Source organism: Schistocerca cancellata, chromosome 9 (assembly GCF_023864275.1).
Source record: "Schistocerca cancellata isolate TAMUIC-IGC-003103 chromosome 9, iqSchCanc2.1, whole genome shotgun sequence".
Classification (NCBI taxonomy): domain Eukaryota; kingdom Metazoa; phylum Arthropoda; class Insecta; order Orthoptera; family Acrididae; genus Schistocerca; species Schistocerca cancellata.
The window spans coordinates 168069689-168089183 of NC_064634.1; the positions used below are offsets into that span (position 1 = coordinate 168069689).

General features: G+C 39.3%; 1 protein-coding gene across 1 annotated transcript in view; it reads right to left on the reverse strand.

Moving 5' to 3' along the window:
• Positions 1-2269: 2269 nt before the first annotated feature.
• The window catches only part of LOC126100245 (mevalonate kinase), a 29957-nt gene continuing 12731 nt past the window's right edge, over positions 2270-19495 (reverse strand). Inside the window, exon 4 of the mRNA XM_049910827.1 lies at positions 2270-3407. Within this exon, the coding sequence (XP_049766784.1) occupies positions 3132-3407 (276 nt within the window). The 3' untranslated portion in view covers positions 2270-3131. The remainder of the gene's footprint in view (positions 3408-19495) is intronic.

Consider the following 19495-nt stretch of genomic DNA (forward strand, 5'->3'; position numbering starts at 1 on the left):
TATTTACTCGAATCTAAGCCGCACTCGAATCTAAGCCGCACCTGAAAAATGAGACTCTAAATCAAGGAAAAAAAAAAATTTCCCGAATCTAAGCCGCACCTGAAATTTGAGACTCGAAATTCAAGGGGAGAGAAAAGTTTTAGGCCACACCTCCAAATCGAAACAAAGTTGGTCCATTGTAATATGAGACACAATTTAGGTCGAATGAATGACAATACAGCTACAGTAGTTTGGTTCGAGTCATAAGCTTAGCAGTTAAGCTTTACCACGTAGCCATTGCTATGCGTCAGGCGCTCCGTCCGTATTTATACGGGTACCCTTCCTTTTTCACGTGCTTCGTCTGGTTTGAATCGATTGCCTATTTTGCTTTGATCTGATAAGTGCTGTTTTCTTTGTTATAGGTGTTTGCGTCACTCTTAAGCTGAAAATGCATTACTGCACTGTGTCATGCATTGTTTGTCGCATTCTGATAGTGCGTGTTTACGGCCTGTCGCGGCTCGCGGCATGGCTTGCTTTTGTGCGCGCTACCGCCGCGTACAATTAAAACAAAAAAGAGAGGAATCGTCTCGTTAGCGAAACAATGGCAAGAGACTGCTATTTGTTGTTACTTACACTGCTGCTTTCTTTGATAATGATCAACAAGAATCAAATAATAGACTGCGTATGATAGAACATGTTCTGAACGAGAGTTAGGCGAAAATTTTTCTCCGTTTGAAAATCTTTGCGGCCGCTTCTTTATTACATCAAATTCTGCACAGAAATTAGAGTCATCTTAGATTTAAGAATCTAGTCACTTGCTGTGCTTCATTTCAGACTGTATCATTACTAGGCATAAGAATAATACGAATATAAACATGACACAATACGTATATTCTTCCGCGTTTGCTGTTGTCTCACTCTAGTTTCGTAGTTTATTAGGCAGACAGGATTTAAATGAGATAGCAGCAAACACAAAAGAATACATGGCAAAATTTTTATATTCGTATTATTCTTATGGTGAAGAGAATACTGTATGTGATTCAAATTTCATCAGGTTCCTATTAGCAACCATCTCTTCTCACAGATAGGAAAAAATTCAGAACGTGGAGTTGGCCATATTGACAAACATCCCAAACAGTCTTGCCAGTCAGATTTTCGTAGTACACTGAAATTGTGCTACATTCGAAGATGAACAATACGGAATTTGTATTTACTTCGTAGGATAATGTATGAAAATGCAGTGGTCGAAACTCGCGGCGGAGAAAAGAAACTCGTCTTCCACTTCTTTTTTAAATTTATTTACTGACGCAGAGGTTTTGGCGCCAGTATTTATCTTTGTGCCTACAAAGCATGCCTGTGTCGCGCTACATATATTCGATGGCAGAAGTTAGTTGTGGCGGCACGTACCATTTTTCATAACTTCCGCTTGCTTTGCACTCTATTCTAAGCTGCAGGCGGTTTTTTGGATTACGAAAACCGGAAAAAAAGTGCGGCTTAGATTCGAGTAAATACGGTACACACTAAAATAATTAAGTTGATGGGAAGAATATTTACCACAGCAGGGAAGAGAGTTCCACGAGACTAATGATGTGACTGACCATTACCCACTTGCACATAATCAAAGGGATAGGGATACGTATGCACTCAAAACTGAAAGTTGAATTTTATTCTGTACACTCAGACTCTAGTTTCAATTTCAACATCTGCTTTGATAATAAAATTGTCTGCTACCTCCCTCAATGACTCCATGAATGTAAGCAATCTTATTGAATACCACTTTATTAGTTACCTAATGTGCCCATCTAATCTTCAACATTCAGAAGCTTCTATTCTCTCCTTGTCTGTCCTGTTTATTGGTAAAATGTATACACAGCACAAATAAAATTTTGTACTTCACTTTGTGTCATTTATTTTAATCATGTCAGTTAAATTTATAATTTGCCTGGAATAATGAAATGGAAACATTTGATAGAAGGGATTCTTGCTTCAAGCATTTTATGCTACTACAAGAAACTTCAATTCTTCTATTTAATATATTGAAATACTGCTAGATTTTTAATGCCATCCTGTGAATGCTATTAATCATATAATATTACATTAAAAAAACTGTAATTGATCTTGTCATCATACTGCTAGCACTGCAATAAAAACACACAGATTTGGCACAATACATTAAACCATTTTTCATCACATAGTAACATTAATGATTTGTGTATAGAACATAGTACACCACAAAATTTTGTTCTTTTCTAAAGGAAAAAATGTACACTGTATAAAAGAAAAAATGCAATTAAAATAAATGCAGTTTATATGTAGCACGATTATTAGATACATAAACAGGTTTTCTAAATAAGTGTCATTTCTAGCTGGCTCCATGCACTCAGCTTTGCACATAAAAATATTTTTTCAAACTATTGCTAAATATTTTTCTTTTTGTTCTTTGTCTGATACTGCAAATAACATAAATGTAACAATTCTCAAATGGTGAGCTCATAGATAAAAGCCAAACATATACATGCCCAGTACATAAACACATACATACCCAGTACATCATAATTATGTAAATAACACAACAAAACTGAATGCACATCAAAGGCAAAGAAATAACTGCTTGATGCAAACATCAAGTTATTCAAAGAATTAAATACACAAGCATTTTAGCATGAAATTAATATCAATATCATTAAAATTGCCATTGATTATTTTGCCAGGAGCATTTTTCTAGGATTTATCTCAAACATAAAAACCTGGAAAAAATTTAATAAAATTAAATAAATGACATTCTGCTTGAAAATAAGACATAAGTTATATCAGAGGGGCAGATAAATTACTGTATTTGAAAAGCACCCGTTTCTCTGCAAATTTTACGTCAGCACAAAAAAATCTCATTCCAAACTTCTTTATTCCTTTCTAATATTGTATATAAATAGAAATTATAGACTCCAATTGATAATCTACAGAGGATTTTCTACTAGATGAAACACTTGCATCAACTGCAAGCATTCTGAATATTAATCCATATATGAGCATGATTGGTGCCAATTTACATGATAAATGATGATACATTTATAGTGGTTTGCTTCTATTCATACAGCACATTTAATATTTTGACAGTCTGAAGTAACAGAAATAAATATATTACAGCAACAATATCAAATAGTGCCCTGCTCCTCCTGAAGCATAACACCTGGACCTGCAATCCCAGTTTCAGTGTAATGGAAATTATGCTGTGCAAGTAATCTTTTCAGCAGCTGAACTCTGTTGTCTTCTACTGATGGTGACAAAAACACAAAAGCATATCCTCCACCACCAGCACCAGTCAGCTTTGCATGTAATCCAGCAGTTGCAGCTAACTGCACAACTTCATCAAGACGAGGATGAGATACTCCAAGAGCTTTCAACAGCGACTGATTTATGTCGACCAGTTCCTGAAATTAATTTTTTAAAGTTGTTTCACTTCATGAAGACCGGCCATGTAACAATATTATAATTATTATTATACTTCACACAAGGTTCAGTAAAACAAATGCCAACACATCCAATTCAGTGAAATAAATACACTCTTTGCTGTAATTTCCTGCTACAGTCAAGTTTCCAAACTACTGTCAGGCACTGTATGTCAGTGTATATAATTTAATGATAGAGTGATTGAAGACAGCAGCTTATGGTAGAAATAATGTGCAATGTTTTTTGGAAGTGTTAATGGTTCTTCCCTTTTTAGATATAAATCAATCACAAGGGCTCGTCAAACAGGTAGCAAGGCAAGGGGTACTCTAATACCTCCAGATGTCATCTCTATAGTATTTTCTGCATGTCACATTAAAAATGACACTGCGATATTATGGAGGATAATAGGGAACATTTTTCATGATTTAAGTCTGTGTTATCTGTTTCACTTAACAACGTGGTAAAATATGGAGGTTCGGCACAGGATATATTCTAGTATACAACAATGCCTGTTGATCCCACATGAAAAAAACTGAGTACAGTGTAACATCCTGACAGTCACAACTGGTGTGATAACCATTTTCACATCTGTAGGTTCTTAGGATCAATCATTCGATTGTCAATTCAACTGCACTTCAAAAACAGCTCTAACTGCAGAAATTATTAAAGTAATACTTTGCTTTCTATCTCATGACTTCGCTGCTGAATGTATTAATCTGTCTAGATTTTTCACCTTCTGAAATAAGACCTAGGGTTGCCAAATGTCTGACTTTTTCCGGACAGGTCCAGCTTTTAAATGTTCCTTTTAAATTTCTGGTCAGAATTTTTGGTTTTTCGAGAAGTCCAGTTTTCTTGTAAAAGAGCTGCATTTCATCATCTAATGAATTTCAGTGTAGCATAATTGGACTGAATTATAAGCAGCACACATTTAGCTATATATTTTTAGTGAGGTTCGGGTGTAACTGGAGAAATGCTGCATTCATAGTTGATGGATACAATATCTCAATTCGAGGTACTGCAGTTTGTCAAGCACTGTCTTGATATTTCCTCTGCGTGTCAAAGACAAACTTCACAATGTGATCTTCATGAATGTATATGCATCAACAGAAGAATCAGATGAAGACATGGCAGAAGATTTCTACAATTAGCTACAGGAAGTTTCGGATAGAATACCTAGATGTGACTCTAAAACACTCCTTGGTGACTATAATGCCAAACTCTGCAAAGAAGAGACACTCAGAAGCATGTTGTAGAGTAAGGAAATCTGCATGTTAAAACTAGTAATAACAATATGATGGTTGCCCAATTTGCCGCTGCCAACAAGTTAAAGGTAGTGAGTATCCATTTCCCGAGGAAAAATGTCTACAAAGTGATCTGGAAAACACCAGAAAGAAATGAAGCAAATCAAATAGACCACAGCTGGTACCGAAGACACAAGCATCTGACAAGGGAAATGTGTGCACTTTTTGAGGAGCTAGCTAAATCAGATTCTGGCAGTTACCTAGCAGGAGGCAAAATGAGGCAGAAACTTACTGTAGCTGCCAAAGGAAGTAGTACCAGAGTAAAGAAATGGAATATAGAACAATTGAAAGATAGGTCCATTGTTCAAGAGTATCAGAATGGACCGAGACAGGAGTTACAAACAAAAGATTATTAAGACAATATAGACAAAGAATGGAACTCAATCAAAATTGCCATTCTGACAACAGCACATGAAATACTCGGGGAAACATCGAGACTAAGAACTGAAGACTGCTATGATGAATGTAGACAGGCAGTGGAACAGAGAAAGGAAGCAAGACTTAAGTGCTTACAGTGAAACACTATATCAAATTAAGCATTTTATAATGAAAAGAGAATAGAAGCAACAAGGGAATGTATCAGCAAAAAAGGAAGCCATAAGGAGAAAGGCAGAGGAGATGGAAGAGTACTATCAAGGAATGTGAACAGAATACTTCATACGAAAATTAAAGAACGAACTCAAGAACATAGACCAAAGATGACAGCATGTAAGGACAAAGAGGGAAATTTGCTGACATACAAACAAGACTTTCTGGATAGATGGAGAGAATACTCAAGGGGATTTTGGAGGGCAATCATATCAGGAGTGTGCAGCCACTCCGTTACGCTGCAGATCCAGAGATATATGAACCGACATTAGAGAAGGTAGAGCATTATCTAAAAAAAACTCCAAAGCACCAGGAACTGATGGAAAAACTGCAGAACTATTGAAAAATGGGGGAACTGGTCTTCATAAGTGAATCCACAAACTTATGAAGTTGATATGGAATCAGGAAAGAATCCCAGAAGGGTTGATCTTAGGGGTAATCCAACCAATCCATAAGAAAGGAGACAAGACTTCTTGTTTGAATTACCATGGAATTGCCCTGCTGAATGTAACCTATATGATTCCCTCTGGCATTACCTACAACAGGCTAGTTTCATATGCGGAAGAGATTCTAGGACAATGTCAGTGTGGATTTTGGCCTAAAAGGTCAACAACAGATCAGGTATTTGTGCTGAGGGAAATACATGAAAACGCATTTGAGTATTATATTGAACTTCATAACCTCTATGTAGACCCAAGCACGCCTTTGATAGTCTTGATAGGACAGAAATGCTCAATGATTTGCAACTGCTTGGTATATCACATATGTTACACTTATCCAAGAAACAATGGCTGGTACAAGGCTGCAGTGTGAGTGGATGGAGAACTCAGTAAATGGTTTGGCATTAGTAAAGGAGTCAGGCAAGGGGATGCCCTCTCTACAGTGCTTTTTAAGCTGACTCTCGGAGCAAGCATTAAAAATCTTCAAATACATGGTTACATATGCATAAAATCAACCTAGATATGTGCATATGTTCCTGATGTAACAATTATTAGTAGAAGAGCTCCAGTAGAGAGAATAATATGAGCTGAAAGAAGCCACATTACCTAGAGGCCTTAGTCGTAATGAAATGAAGACCAAGTACGTGAGCTTCACCAGGAAGGAAAATAATAACTTTAATACACTACCCGCAGCTGGTTTCAATTCTGAACATTAGCAGAACATTAACCACCCTAAGTGCTTATAGATGCTTTCATACTTTTAAGAAATTGTTGGCCTCTAGGTTATTAAATACACAACTGAAACTTCAAATTTATAAGATCAAGATCAGGCCAGTTGTAACCCATGGATCTGAAACATGGACAATAACGACTACTGATGAGAAGCAGCTCAGGATATTTGAATGCAGTGTTCTGTGCAAGATCTATGGCACAGTCGAATATAACAATGGTTTTTGGAGATCTAGAATGAACACTGAGCTAGATCACCTCATGCAAGGAGCTGAAACTGTAAGAACAATAAAAAGTAGGAGAACAGTCTGGCTTGACCACATCACAGAGTACGCGAAGGAACTTGCCCCCCTTCTTGCAGCGGTGTACCGTAGGTCTCTAGAAGAGCGTAGCGTTCCAAAGGATTGGAAAAGGGCACAGGTCATCCCCGTTTTCAAGAAGGGACGTCGAACAGATGTGCAGAACTATAGACCTATATCTCTAACGTCGATCAGTTGTAGAATTTTGGAACACGTATTGTGTTCGAGTATAATGACTTTTCTGGAGACTAGAAATCTACTCTGTAGGAATCAGCATGGGTTTCGAAAAAGACGGTCATGTGAAACCCAGCTCGCGCTATTCGTCCACGAGACTCAGAGGGCCATAGACACGGGTTCACAGGTAGATGCCGTGTTTCTTGACTTCCGCAAGGCGTTCGATACAGTTCCCCACAGTCGTTTAATGAACAAAGTAAGAGCATATGGACTATCAGACCAATTGTGTGATTGGATAGAGGAGTTCCTAGATAACAGGACGCAGCATGTTATTCTCAATGGAGAGAAGTCTTCCGAAGTAAGAGTAATTTCAGGTGTACCGCAGGGGAGTGTCATAGGACCGTTGCTATTCACAATATACATAAATGACCTGGTGGATGACATCGGAAGTTCACTGAGGCTTTTTGCAGATGATGCTGTGGTGTATCGAGAGGTTGTAACAATGGAAAATTGTACTGAAATGCAGGAGGATCTGCAGCGAATTGACGCATGGTGCAGGGAATGGCAACTGAATCTCAATGTAGACAAGTGTAATGTGCTGCGAATACACAGAAAGATAGATCCTTTATCATTTAGCTACAAAATAGCAGGTCAGCAACTGGAAGCAGTTAATACCATAAATTATCTGGGAGTACGCATTAGGAGTGATTTAAAATGGAATGATCATATAATGTTGATTGTCGGTAAAGCAGATGCCAGACAGATTCATTGGAAGAATCCTAAGGAAATGCAATCCGAAAACAAAGGAAGTAGGTTACAGTACGCTTGTTCGCCCACTGCTTGAATACTGCTCAGCAGTGTGGGATCCGTACCAGATAGGGTTGATACAAGACATAGAGAAGATCCAACAGAGAGCAGCGCGCTTTGTTACAGGATCATTTAGTAATCGCGAAAGCATTACGGAGATGATAGATAAACTCCAGTGGAAGACTCTGCAGGAGAGACGCTCAGTAGCTCGGTACGGGCTTTTGTCAAAGTTTCGAGAACATACCTTCACCGAAGAGTCAAGCAGTATATTGCTCCCTCCTACGTATATCTCGCGAAGAGACCACGAGGATAAAATCAGAGAGATTAGAGCCCACACAGAGGCATACCGACAATCCTTCTTTCCACGAACAATACGAGACTGGAATAGAAGGGAGAACCGATAGAGGTACTGAAGGTACCCTCCGCCACACACCGTCAGGTGGCTTGCGGAGTATGGATGTAAATGTAGATGTAGATGTAGATCCCTACAATGGATACTGGACAAACACCTAAAATGGTTCTGCATGAAGACCAACTGGAAGAAGGCAGAGAGGAAGGTCATGAAAGTGGTGGACAGACAATGTGGAAGAAGATATAGAATCTCTCAGAGTTAGATGATGATGATGAATTGTGCTGGAGAGGGCAGAACAGAGGAAACTTGTTGAACAGGATAACGTCATGAAAAGTAGCAGTACAGGACATACCCTAGTGCACAACAATGCCTGTTGATCCCATGTGAAACAGTGGAATGCAGGGTAACATCCCAATAGTCAGAACTCAGATTCTTAGGGTCATTGTCAATTTCACTGAACTTCACAGAAACAAGGTCTAATTAAAGTAATTACCAAAGAAATACTCTGCTTTCTATTTCCTGACTTTGCTGGTGAATATCTGTACATCTTAATCTATCTAGCTTCTTCACCTTTTAAAATGCACTGCTGGTAATGCTCTTTTCACAAGAGGAGTGACCATGCACCAGTAGCCCTACAGAAGTTCTGGATATTCAAGGGTATGAAACAGGGTGTTGGTCAGATGTCTGCTAAGGGTCTGGAGAAAACAACCACAAAATTAAAGAAGACATGTTCTTTTGAAGTGCAATGTAGCAGAGGGAGGAAAGCACTTGATTCGATGTCATTAGGGATCAAGCGGTGATGTGCAAACATGCAGTGCACAGAGAATTGCCGGAACTATGAACATGCCTATGAGAATAGCGAATAAAATTTTACAAAACATTCTGCATTGTTATCCGTACAAAATTACCCATGTCCAGGAGTTGCTTCATGCTGACCTGCCAGTAAGACAAATGTCTGCTCTAGAATTTATTGCTCTCTTGGAAGTGGACAATGAACAGCAACAGAACATTCTGTGGACAGATGAAGCCTATTTCTATCTCCAAGGATATGGTAACCAACAAAACTGCATAATATGTGCCACATCAATCGTTACAGCTTCATTCTGCAATGGTAATTATTTGGTGTAGGTTGATGGCATTATTTATCGTACGACAATATTTTTTTGAGGAGATAGATCCTGCGATCCTGTTACTTACAATGTCACTCATAATTGCTATGTGAGTATTTTGCATTACCAACATCATTCCAACCCCTCAACAGCTTGGATGTGTGGGTAGAATCATTTTTCTGAAAGATGGCACTCCTCCACATATTGCACAGTTAACAAAGCAACTACTGCAGAGGCATTTTCAAAATGCTAGAATTATCAATCATCATTTCCCTACAGCCTCACTCTTCAGATAAACTGAACTTAATCTCTGTGACTTCTGGCTGCGGGGCTATCTGGAAGATGCTGTGTTCAGTGCTCTGTTTACTGATGATTTGAAGGCACACATTCTGAACTTGACCCCTGAGACACTCCAATCTGTTGTATAACATTTTGTTTCTCAATTTTGACTTGTGGCAGTACCGAACACGTCTTGTGCCAGTTTCACAACAATTAAAAGCCCATTTCATTTGTAGCTTTTTTGTGGTTATTGGTCTCAGGACAATCTAAACCCAATTTTTCCCATCCGATGTGGTACAACCTTGCCAAGGTGTGTGGGCTAACAGTGTCATAACTGTTGAATGCCAAACTTGTGCACGAGTGCAAATTACACAGCATGGTTGGTTTAATGTACAACTTTCAACATAGACATTGTATTGCGATTCATCTGTCATTTACAGCCGAACCCATTTACATTATGACTCTTACAGCACAATTTAGTGGGAAAATTTTCGTTAAATATTTTTTGTTCCCTTAAAAATTTGTTCTTCTTCAATAACATTCCGTTTAAATTTGATGTCATTCTGAGCAGCTCTCTCTATCAACAAGGAAATAACATAGCAATAACAGACATTTTGAATTGTCTGTTTCAACAGGTGTGGCACAATTTTCATTGAGAATACAGCACTGTGCCTCCTACAGCTCAAAGCAGCCATACGGAGTGCACAGATTTCACACTACAGTGGCCTCCAAGGTCACCTGATCTCACCAAATGTGTCTTTCAGAATTCTTACGACCCTGTGTATGTGCCTCACCCTACAACAACTCCAGGTTACCGTTACCACCACCACCACCACCACCACCACCACCACCACCACCATTATCCCCATCAGTTACAACAGCAAAATTGTTTCATATACCTGACCAAAAAATACATATGGCAACTGTTTACACTATATAAACATTCAATGGCCAAGACAACACTTAACTGTTAGAAGATTGAATCCAGTGCAGCACAGCATCAGTGCTGAACACAGACATGCTTGTAAAAGTGTGGGGTGAGTTATCGCCTGGATGTTTGTTGCACTTTTGGTGAAGGACACACTGGAGATTTGTCAAAGGTAAATGAAAACTTTGATCGTATATGCCTCGATCATTTGACTTTCATGCAGAACTACTTACTATTCTCACAGTTACAAACTCTAATATTGAACAGGGAGGGAGTCCTGAGACCCTCAATGGTTACAACCTTCTCAGCACACACCATAGGTATCATTTGTTTTAATGTTTGTTACTCAATAGGGACCTAGATTTTTAACCTTCAGCTTTAATTTTGGCCCAGTGTGTGCTCGTTTTATTGCCATCAGGTCGTTTTATTATCACTAGGTCATCAGCTTTGTACCTGAAGGCTTTCTTCCAGCCTCTGTAGAAGATAGCGTGGTGTTCTTCTCGCAACTTGCTGATTTGTAGCTTACAGTTTCCTTTAGTTTTTTGCATCTTTCTTCAAATGAATTAATAATTTTCGCTTCAAATAATATTGTGATGTAAAGATCAGTCTGTGAGTGCATCTTAACTCCTATCAAAATTGAAATGGCGTTTTCCCAAAGCTTCTGTGGCACGTTGAATTTGTGGCCCTTTGGACTGACGGTACCCCGTTTTCAAGAAGGGACGTCGAATAGATGTGCAGAACTATAGACCTATATCTCTAACGTCGATCAGTTGTAGAATTTTGGAACACGTATTATGTTCGAGTATAATGACTTTTCTGGAGACTAGAAATCTACTCTGTAGGAATCAGCATGGGTTTCAAAAAAGACAGTCGTGTGAAACCCAGCTCTCGCTATTCGTCCACGAGACTCAGAGGGCCATAGACACGGGTTCACAGGTAGATGCCGTGTTTCTTGACCTCCGCAAGGCGTTCAATACAGTTCCCCACAGTCGTTTAATGAACAAAGTAAGAGCATATGGACTATCAGACAAATTGTGTGATTGGATTGAAGAGTTCCTAGATAACAGAATGCAGCATGTCATTCTCAATGGAGAGAAGTCTTCCGAAGTAAGAGTGATTTCAGGTGTGCCGCAGGGGAGTGTCATAGGACCGTTGCTATTCACAATATACATAAATGACCTTGTGGATGACATCGGAAGTTCACTGAGGCTTTTTGCAGATGATGCTGTGGTGTATCGAGAGGTTGTAACAATGGAAAATTGTACTGAAATGCAGGAGGGTCTGCAGCGAATTGACGCAAGGTGCAGGGAATGGCAATTGAATCTCAATGTAGACAAGTGTAATGTGCTGCGAATACACAGAAAGATAGATCCTTTATCATTTAGCTACAAAATAGCAGGTCAGCAACTGGAAGCAGTTAATACCATAAATTATCTGGGAGTACGCATTAGGAGTGATTTAAAATGGAATGATCATATAATGTTGATCGTCGGTAAAGCAGATGCCAGACTGAGATTCGTTGGAAGAATCCTAAGGAAATGCAATCCGAAAACAAAGGAAGTAGGTTACAGTACGCTTGTTCGCCTACTGCTTGAATACTGCTCAGCAGTGTGGGATCCGTACCAGATAGGGTTATAGAAGAGATAGAGAAGATCCAACGGAGAGCAGCGCGCTTTGTTACAGGATCATTTAGTAATCGCGAAAGCATTATGGAGATGATAGATAAACTCCAGTGGAAGACTCTGCAGGAAAGACACTCAGTTGCTCGGCATGGGTTTTTGTTAAAGTTTCAAGAACATACCTTCACCGAAGAGTCAAGCAGTATATTGCTGCCTCCTACGTATATCTCGCGAAGAGACCATGAGGATAAAATCACAGAGATTAGAGCCCACACAGAAGCATACCGACAATCCTTCTTTCCACGAACAATACGAGACTGGAATAGAAGGGAGAACTGATAGAGGTACTCAGGGTACCCTCCGCCACACACCGTCAGGTGGCTTGCGGAGTATGGATGTAGATGTAGATGTACCACCTTATGCCAGTCATTGGCATTATCCCCATTAAGCTTATCAATTATCAGAGCCTAAGTAGAACTAATTCTCTCAATCTGTCCATTGGTCCTAAGGAGCCCTGCCATTATTAAAATGTGCTCAATTACTTCTGTAAAGTAGTACTCCTTGTATCTTTGAGAAGTAAAGGAAGCCCTCTATCGGTAATTACTTAGATTCCAAAAATTACCTTGCTGTAATTCCATCTTACTAATTGCATCTGTTGATTTTTTAGTGTTTACAGTATATAACCGAGCAAACTTGGTATGTGTCCATAATGCTCAGAATGTGAATTGACTGAAGTGGTCCAATACAATCCATGTGATAAATATATAATAGTGCACTTTCTTTGAATAAGGAATGAAATAAATTTTCCTTGTTACCTGATTTTTAATTCACAATTAAACATTTTACACAACTGGAGATCACTCTTTTTCACCTTGTCAGTCACATCTGGTATATAATAATCTTATTTTACTTCCTCTTCAGTTCCTTTAACTGTGTATGTCCTTTGTTATGTGCAAGCTTAACCATTTCACACTGCATAATGCATATGCCCCCCCAATGAACCATGAACCTTGCCGTTGGTGGGGAGGCTTGCATGCCTCAGTGATACAGATAGCCGTACCGTAGGTGCAACCACAACGGAGGGGTATCTGATGAGAGGCCAGACAAACGTATGGTTCCTGAAAATGGGCAGCAGCCTTTTCAGTAGTTGCAGGTGCAACAGTCTGGATGATTGACTGATCTGGCCTTGCAACACTAACCAAAGCAGCCTTGCTGTGCTGGTACTGCGAACGGTTGAAAGCAAGGGGAAACTACAGCAGTAATTTTTCCCGAGGGCATGCAGCTTTACTGTATGGTTAATGATGATAGTGTCATCTTGGGTAAAATATTCCGGAGGTAAAATAGTCCCCCATTCGGATCTCCGGGCGGGGACTACTCAGGAGGATGTCGTTATCAGGAGAAAGAAAACTGGCGTTCTACGGATCGGAGCGTGGAATGTCAGATCCCTTAATCGGACAGGTAGGTTAGAAAATTTAAAAAGGGAAATGGATAGGTTAAAGTTAGATATAGTGGGAATTAGTGAAGTTCGGTGGCAGGAGGAACAAGACTTTTGGTCAGGGTTATAAATACAAAGTCAAATAGGGGTAATGCAGGAGTAGGTTTAATAATGAATAAAAAAATAGGAATGCGGGTAAGCTACTACAAACAGCATAGTGAACGGATTATTGTGGCCAAGATAGACACGAAGCCCATGCCTACTACAGTAGTACAAGTTTATATGCCAACTAGCTCTGCAGATGACGAAGAAATTGAAGAAATGTATGACAACATAAAAGAAATTATTCAGATAGTGAAGGGAGAAGAAAATTTAATAGTCATGGGTGACTGGAATTCGGTAGTACGAAAAGGGAGATAAGGAAACATAGTAAGTGAATATGGATTGGGGGTAAGAAATGAAAGAGGAAGCCGCCTGGTAGAATTTTGCACAGAGCACAACTTAATCATAGCTATCACTTGGTTAAAGAATCATAAAAGAAGGTTGTATACATGGAAGAAGCCTGGAGATACTGACAGATTTCAGATAGATTATATAACGGTAAGACAGAGATTTAGGAACCAGGTTTTAAATTGTAAGACTTTCCAGGGGCAGATGTGGACTCTGACCACAATCTGTTGCTTATGAACTGTAGATTAAAACTGAAGAAACTGCAAAAAGGTGGGAATTTAAGGAGATGGGATCTGGATAAACTGACTAAACCAGAAGTTGTACAGAGTTTCAGGGAGAGCGTAAGGGAACAATTGGCAGGAATGGGGGAAAGAAATACAGTAGAAGAAGAATGGGTAGCTTTGAGGGATGAAGTAGTGAAGGCAGCAGAGGATCAAGTAGGTAAAAAGACGAGGGCTAGTAGAAATCCTTGGATGCAGACAAAATATTGAATTTAATTGATGAAAGGAGAAAATATAAAAATGGAGTAAATGAAGCAGGCAAAAAGGAATACAAACATTTCAAAAATGAGATCGACAGGAAGTGCAAAATGGCTAAGCAGGGATGGCTAGAGGATAAATGTAAGGATGTAGAGGCTTATCTCACTACGGGTAAGATAGATACTGCCTACAGGAAAATTGAAGAGACCTTTGGAGAAAAGAGAACCACTTGTATGAATATTAAGAGCTCAGATGGAAACCCAGTTCTAAGCAAAGAAGGGAAAGCAGAAAGGTGGAAGGAGTATACAGAGGGCCTATACAAGGGTGGTGTACTTCAGGACAATATTATGGAAATGGAAGAGGATGTAGATGAAGATGAAATGGGAGATATGATACTGCGTGAAGAGTTTGACAGAGCACTGAAAGACTTGAGTCGAAACAAGGCCCCAGGAGTAGACAACATTCCATTAGAACTACTGACGGCCTTGGGAGAGCCAGTCCTGACAAAACTCTACCATCTGGTGAGCAAGATGTATGAAACAGGCGAAATACCCTCAGACTTCAAGAAGAATATAATAATTCCAATCCCAAAGAAAGCAGGTGTTGACAGATGTGAAAATTACTGAACTATCAGTTTAATAAGTCACAGCTGCAAAATACTAACGCGAATTCTTTACAGACGAATGGAAAAACTAGTAGAAGCCGACCTCGGGGAAGATCAGTTTGGATTCTGTAGAAATATTGGAACACGTGAGGCAATACTGACCCTACGACTTATCTTAGAAGAAAGATTAAGGAAAGGCAAACCTAAGTTTCTAGCATTTGTAGACTTAGAGAAAGCTTTTGACAATGTTGACTGGAATACTCTCTTCCAAATTCTAAAGGTGGCAGGGGTAAAATACAGGGAGCAAACGGCTATTTACAATTTGTACAGAAACCAGATGGCAGTTATAAGAGTCGAGGGGCACGAAAGGGAAGCAGTGGTTGGAAAGGGAGTGAGACAGGGTTGTAGCCTCTCCACGATGTTATTCAATCTGTATATTGAGCAAGCAGTAAAGGAAACAAAAGGAAAATTTGGAGTAGGAATTAAAATCCATGGAGAAGAAATAAAAACTTTGAGGTTCGCCGATGACATTGTAATTCTGTCAGAGACAGCAAAGGACTTGGAAGAGCAGTTGAACGGAATGGACAGTGTCTTGAAAGGAGGATATAAGATGAACATCAACAAAAGCAAAACGAGGATAATGGAATGTAGTCTAATTAAGTCGGGTGATGCTGAGGGTATTAGATTAGGAAATGAGACACTTAAAGTAGTAAAGGAGTTTTGCTATTTGGGGTGCAAAGTAACTGATGATGGTCGAAGTAGAGAGGATATAAAATGTAGACTGGCAAAGGCAAGGAAAGCGTTTCTGAAGTTGAGAAATTTGTTAACATAGAATATAGATTTAAGTGTCAGGAAGTTGTTTCTGAAAGTATTTGTATGGAGTGTAGCCATGTATGTAAGTGAAACGTGGACGATAAATAGTTTAGACAAGAAGAGAATAGAAGCTTTCGAAATGTGGTGCTACAGAAGAATGCTGAAGATTAGATGGGTAGATCACATAACTGATGAGGAGGTATTGAATAGAATTGGGGAGAAGAGGAGTTTGTGGCACAACTTGACCAGAAGAAAGGATCGGTTGGTAGGACGTATTCTGAGACATCAAGGGATCACCGGTTTAGTATTGGAGGGCAGCATGGAGGGTAAAAATCGTAGAGGGAGACCAAGAGATGAATACACTAAGTAGATTCAGAAGAATGTAGGTTGCAGTTGTTACTGGGAGATGAAGAAGCTTCCACAGGATAGAGTAGCATGGAGAGCTGCATCAAACCAGTCTCTGGACTGAAGACCACCACAACAACAACAATGCATATAATACTAAAACTCTTCCATCACAGAACTTTAAAAGAATTATAACTCTCATTTAAAATTTTTCATAAGAAAGTTCTTTGACAATGCTCTTGATTGCTGCCAAATTATGATCCTTCCTTGAGCTTTCCTGATTCTAGCAATTAAACTATCTGCAAAACCAAACAGTACATTTACACAATGACATAATACATCTACATGCTTCATCCTAGTGCCATATTTGTGTTTGATGGTGTAGGTATGCTCTACCAAGACTAAAGCCTATTTTGCTCTTCTTGGTGACAGGTCCTTCTCATACATAATCTTTTGGAATCCAGCACAGTCCATTCAATTTTGAAACATATTCCTAGTAAATACACCCAGAGTGGCATGGACAATAGGCACAACTCCAAGCTTGTAACTTCTGTATTTTTCCTCTTGTGGCGGTGGTGTTTTTTTTCACTCATATATGAGACTGGATGGAACTTGTCATCATCTGGAGATTTTTCTAATAACATGGCTCTGAAACATTCTTTGCCTGCATCTTGATGTAGTTCAGTTTTGCATTTTGGGTTGTTGATTTTTAAAACTGAATCTGATGAAACGACATCACGTAGTGTCTTAAATTCTTGCCTCTGCTTTCCTCTCACACCTATTTTTGATTATGCTTCAGTATATCACTCATAGGCTTGGCAATTGTAGAGTAATTTAAGATAAACTTCCTAAAGTATCCTGTTAGTCCTAGGAAAATTTTGAATTCCTGAAACAGATTTTCGTTCTCGACAGTTTTGAACAGCTACTGTCTTTTCAGAAGGCCGGATTTTTCCACACTGTGCAACATATCAAAGAAACTCTACAGTGCTTTTCAAGAACTGGCTTTTTGAAAAATTAATTTCCAAGTTGTATTCTGCTTTAGTTTTTTAACAGTAAACTAAGCCTCACTGGCTTGCCTCATCATCACTCTTTGTTGGTCTTGTAACACTGCCCATGCAAACAAACATAATGTTCTCTTAGAGCCAATCCAAAAAAAGTATTTATAAAATGGTGAAACACTGCATGTGGATTTGATAATCAAATGCATCATCTATGAGAGGCAATGGGTAATGATCTTCCACTGTGATTTTGTTTAATTTTCTGTAGTCACTGCACTCTTCATTTTTCTTTTTTACAATTACAACCTAGCTAGTACAAGGTCTGTTTAAAAAGTATCCGACCTTTGATTTTCCGTGCAAAGCAGAGACGATAGTGCGGTGTAAACTGTACACAGTAAAGGAAGAGACCTTTATGAGCATGTGTGAATTTGGTCCCCGCCTTCCAGCGCATCAGTCACTGCCTGTCGGTCACTGAGTGAGATGCTACAAAATGCGTTTGTCGGATTACCGATTCTCTCAAGGTGACTGAACTTGTTGAGTAAAGATACAGCATCAAATTTTGTCAAAAACTTGGCAATTCTCAAAGTGAAACAATTCATAAGATTCAGCAGGTGTTTGGAGAAGAAACGATGGGTAACATGAATTAAGGAGAGTTTCAACCAATTCAAAAATGGCCGCACATCAGCGGAGAGTGACCATCATTCTGGTAGGCTCCAGGCTGCTGGGAGTGCAGCTGTTGTTGAGAGAGTGCAAAATTTGGTGATGGCAGATCGTTGTCTGACCGTGCAGGAGATGGCCCAAGAGGTTGGAGTGAGTAAATATTCTGCACATGCAATTTTGCATGATGATTTGAACATGCACTGAGTAGCTGCAAAATTTGTGCCTAAGTTGTTGTCACTGGAAAAAAAGACCTCCATTCTAATGTTGCACAGGACCTTCTGGGCACCACCAATACTGATCCTGGGTTTCTGAACACTTTGATAATTGGAGATGAGTCATGGATGTATGGATAAGACCCAGAAACAAAAAGACAGTCATCGCAATGGAAGCACCCAGAGTCTCCAAGGCAGAAGAAAGTGCAGCAGGTGCGAAGCAAAATAAAGGTGATGCTGACTGTTTTCTTTGATGTCCATGGTATTGTGCATCACGAATCACACAGGAAGGACAAACAGTGACAAAGGAGTACTATCAAGATGTTCTCCGGCAACTCCGTGATGCAGTTTGGTGCAAAAGACCAGACATGTGGATGGCGAAAAACTGGCAACTGCATTGCGACAAAGCCCCCGCACATTCGTCCCAGTTGACCCAAAATTTCTTGGTCAAACATGGAATTACAGCTGTTCGCCAACCTCCCTACTCTCCAGACATGGCTCCTTGCAACTTCTGGTTGTTTCCAAAATTGAAGACGCCACTGAAAGGGTCCCATTTTGAGAGTAGAGAAGAGAGAAAGTGGAACAGAATGACAGAGCTGAGCACCTTGCCAAAAGATGACTTCCACAGATGTTTCCAGCTGTGGAAGGATCAGTGGGTTAAGTGTGTGAAAGCACAAGGGGCCTACTTTGAAGGGGATTAGGGTCCCAACCCAGTCAGGTACTGGAAAAATTTTTTCTGGCCAAAGGTTGGATACTTTTTAGACAGGCCTTGTATATTCATATGAACTTTGTTATATTATTCCTTGATCAAGCCTCATGTGGACTTCGTTGTCAACAATTTCTTTCCATTCTGGTGACAATCTTCTGGGCCTAGTATATGTTGGTTGCTCTTTTCTCACAATAACCTTCATTGTGACAAGCTTTGTCTGTTGGGGTGTAATCAGTTACTAAATCAGTTATATGTTCCTTTGTTTCACTACTACCACAGCTTTCAGTATCTAAATCTGGTTTGTCTGCTATATGGATTGATATAAGATGAGTTTCCCTTTCTGGCTTCCTAATACTCCATCCCAACTTCCATGGCTTTCTAATAGTAACTCCATCCCAATTACCATTTCTAAATTCCTACTCTCTAGAAACAACTTAAACATCTGATTGAATTTTCATATCATCAATCTCAACAATTCCCATAAAACACCCTTGCAGATAGATGAAGTTTTGCCCAAATCATATTACACCTGTACCTTGGAAACTTGGAACACTCAATCTCATAAACCTCTTGTCATAACAAACTACGTTGACTGGCCACAATCAATTAACATCTTCATCTCTCAGTTACTTATTTGTACATTTTTAAGTTTACAATTGTCAATACTATTTTTAACACAGTTTGCATTCATTGTCACCTTTTGATTTTGTTTATTTATTTATTTTATTTACACGTCAAG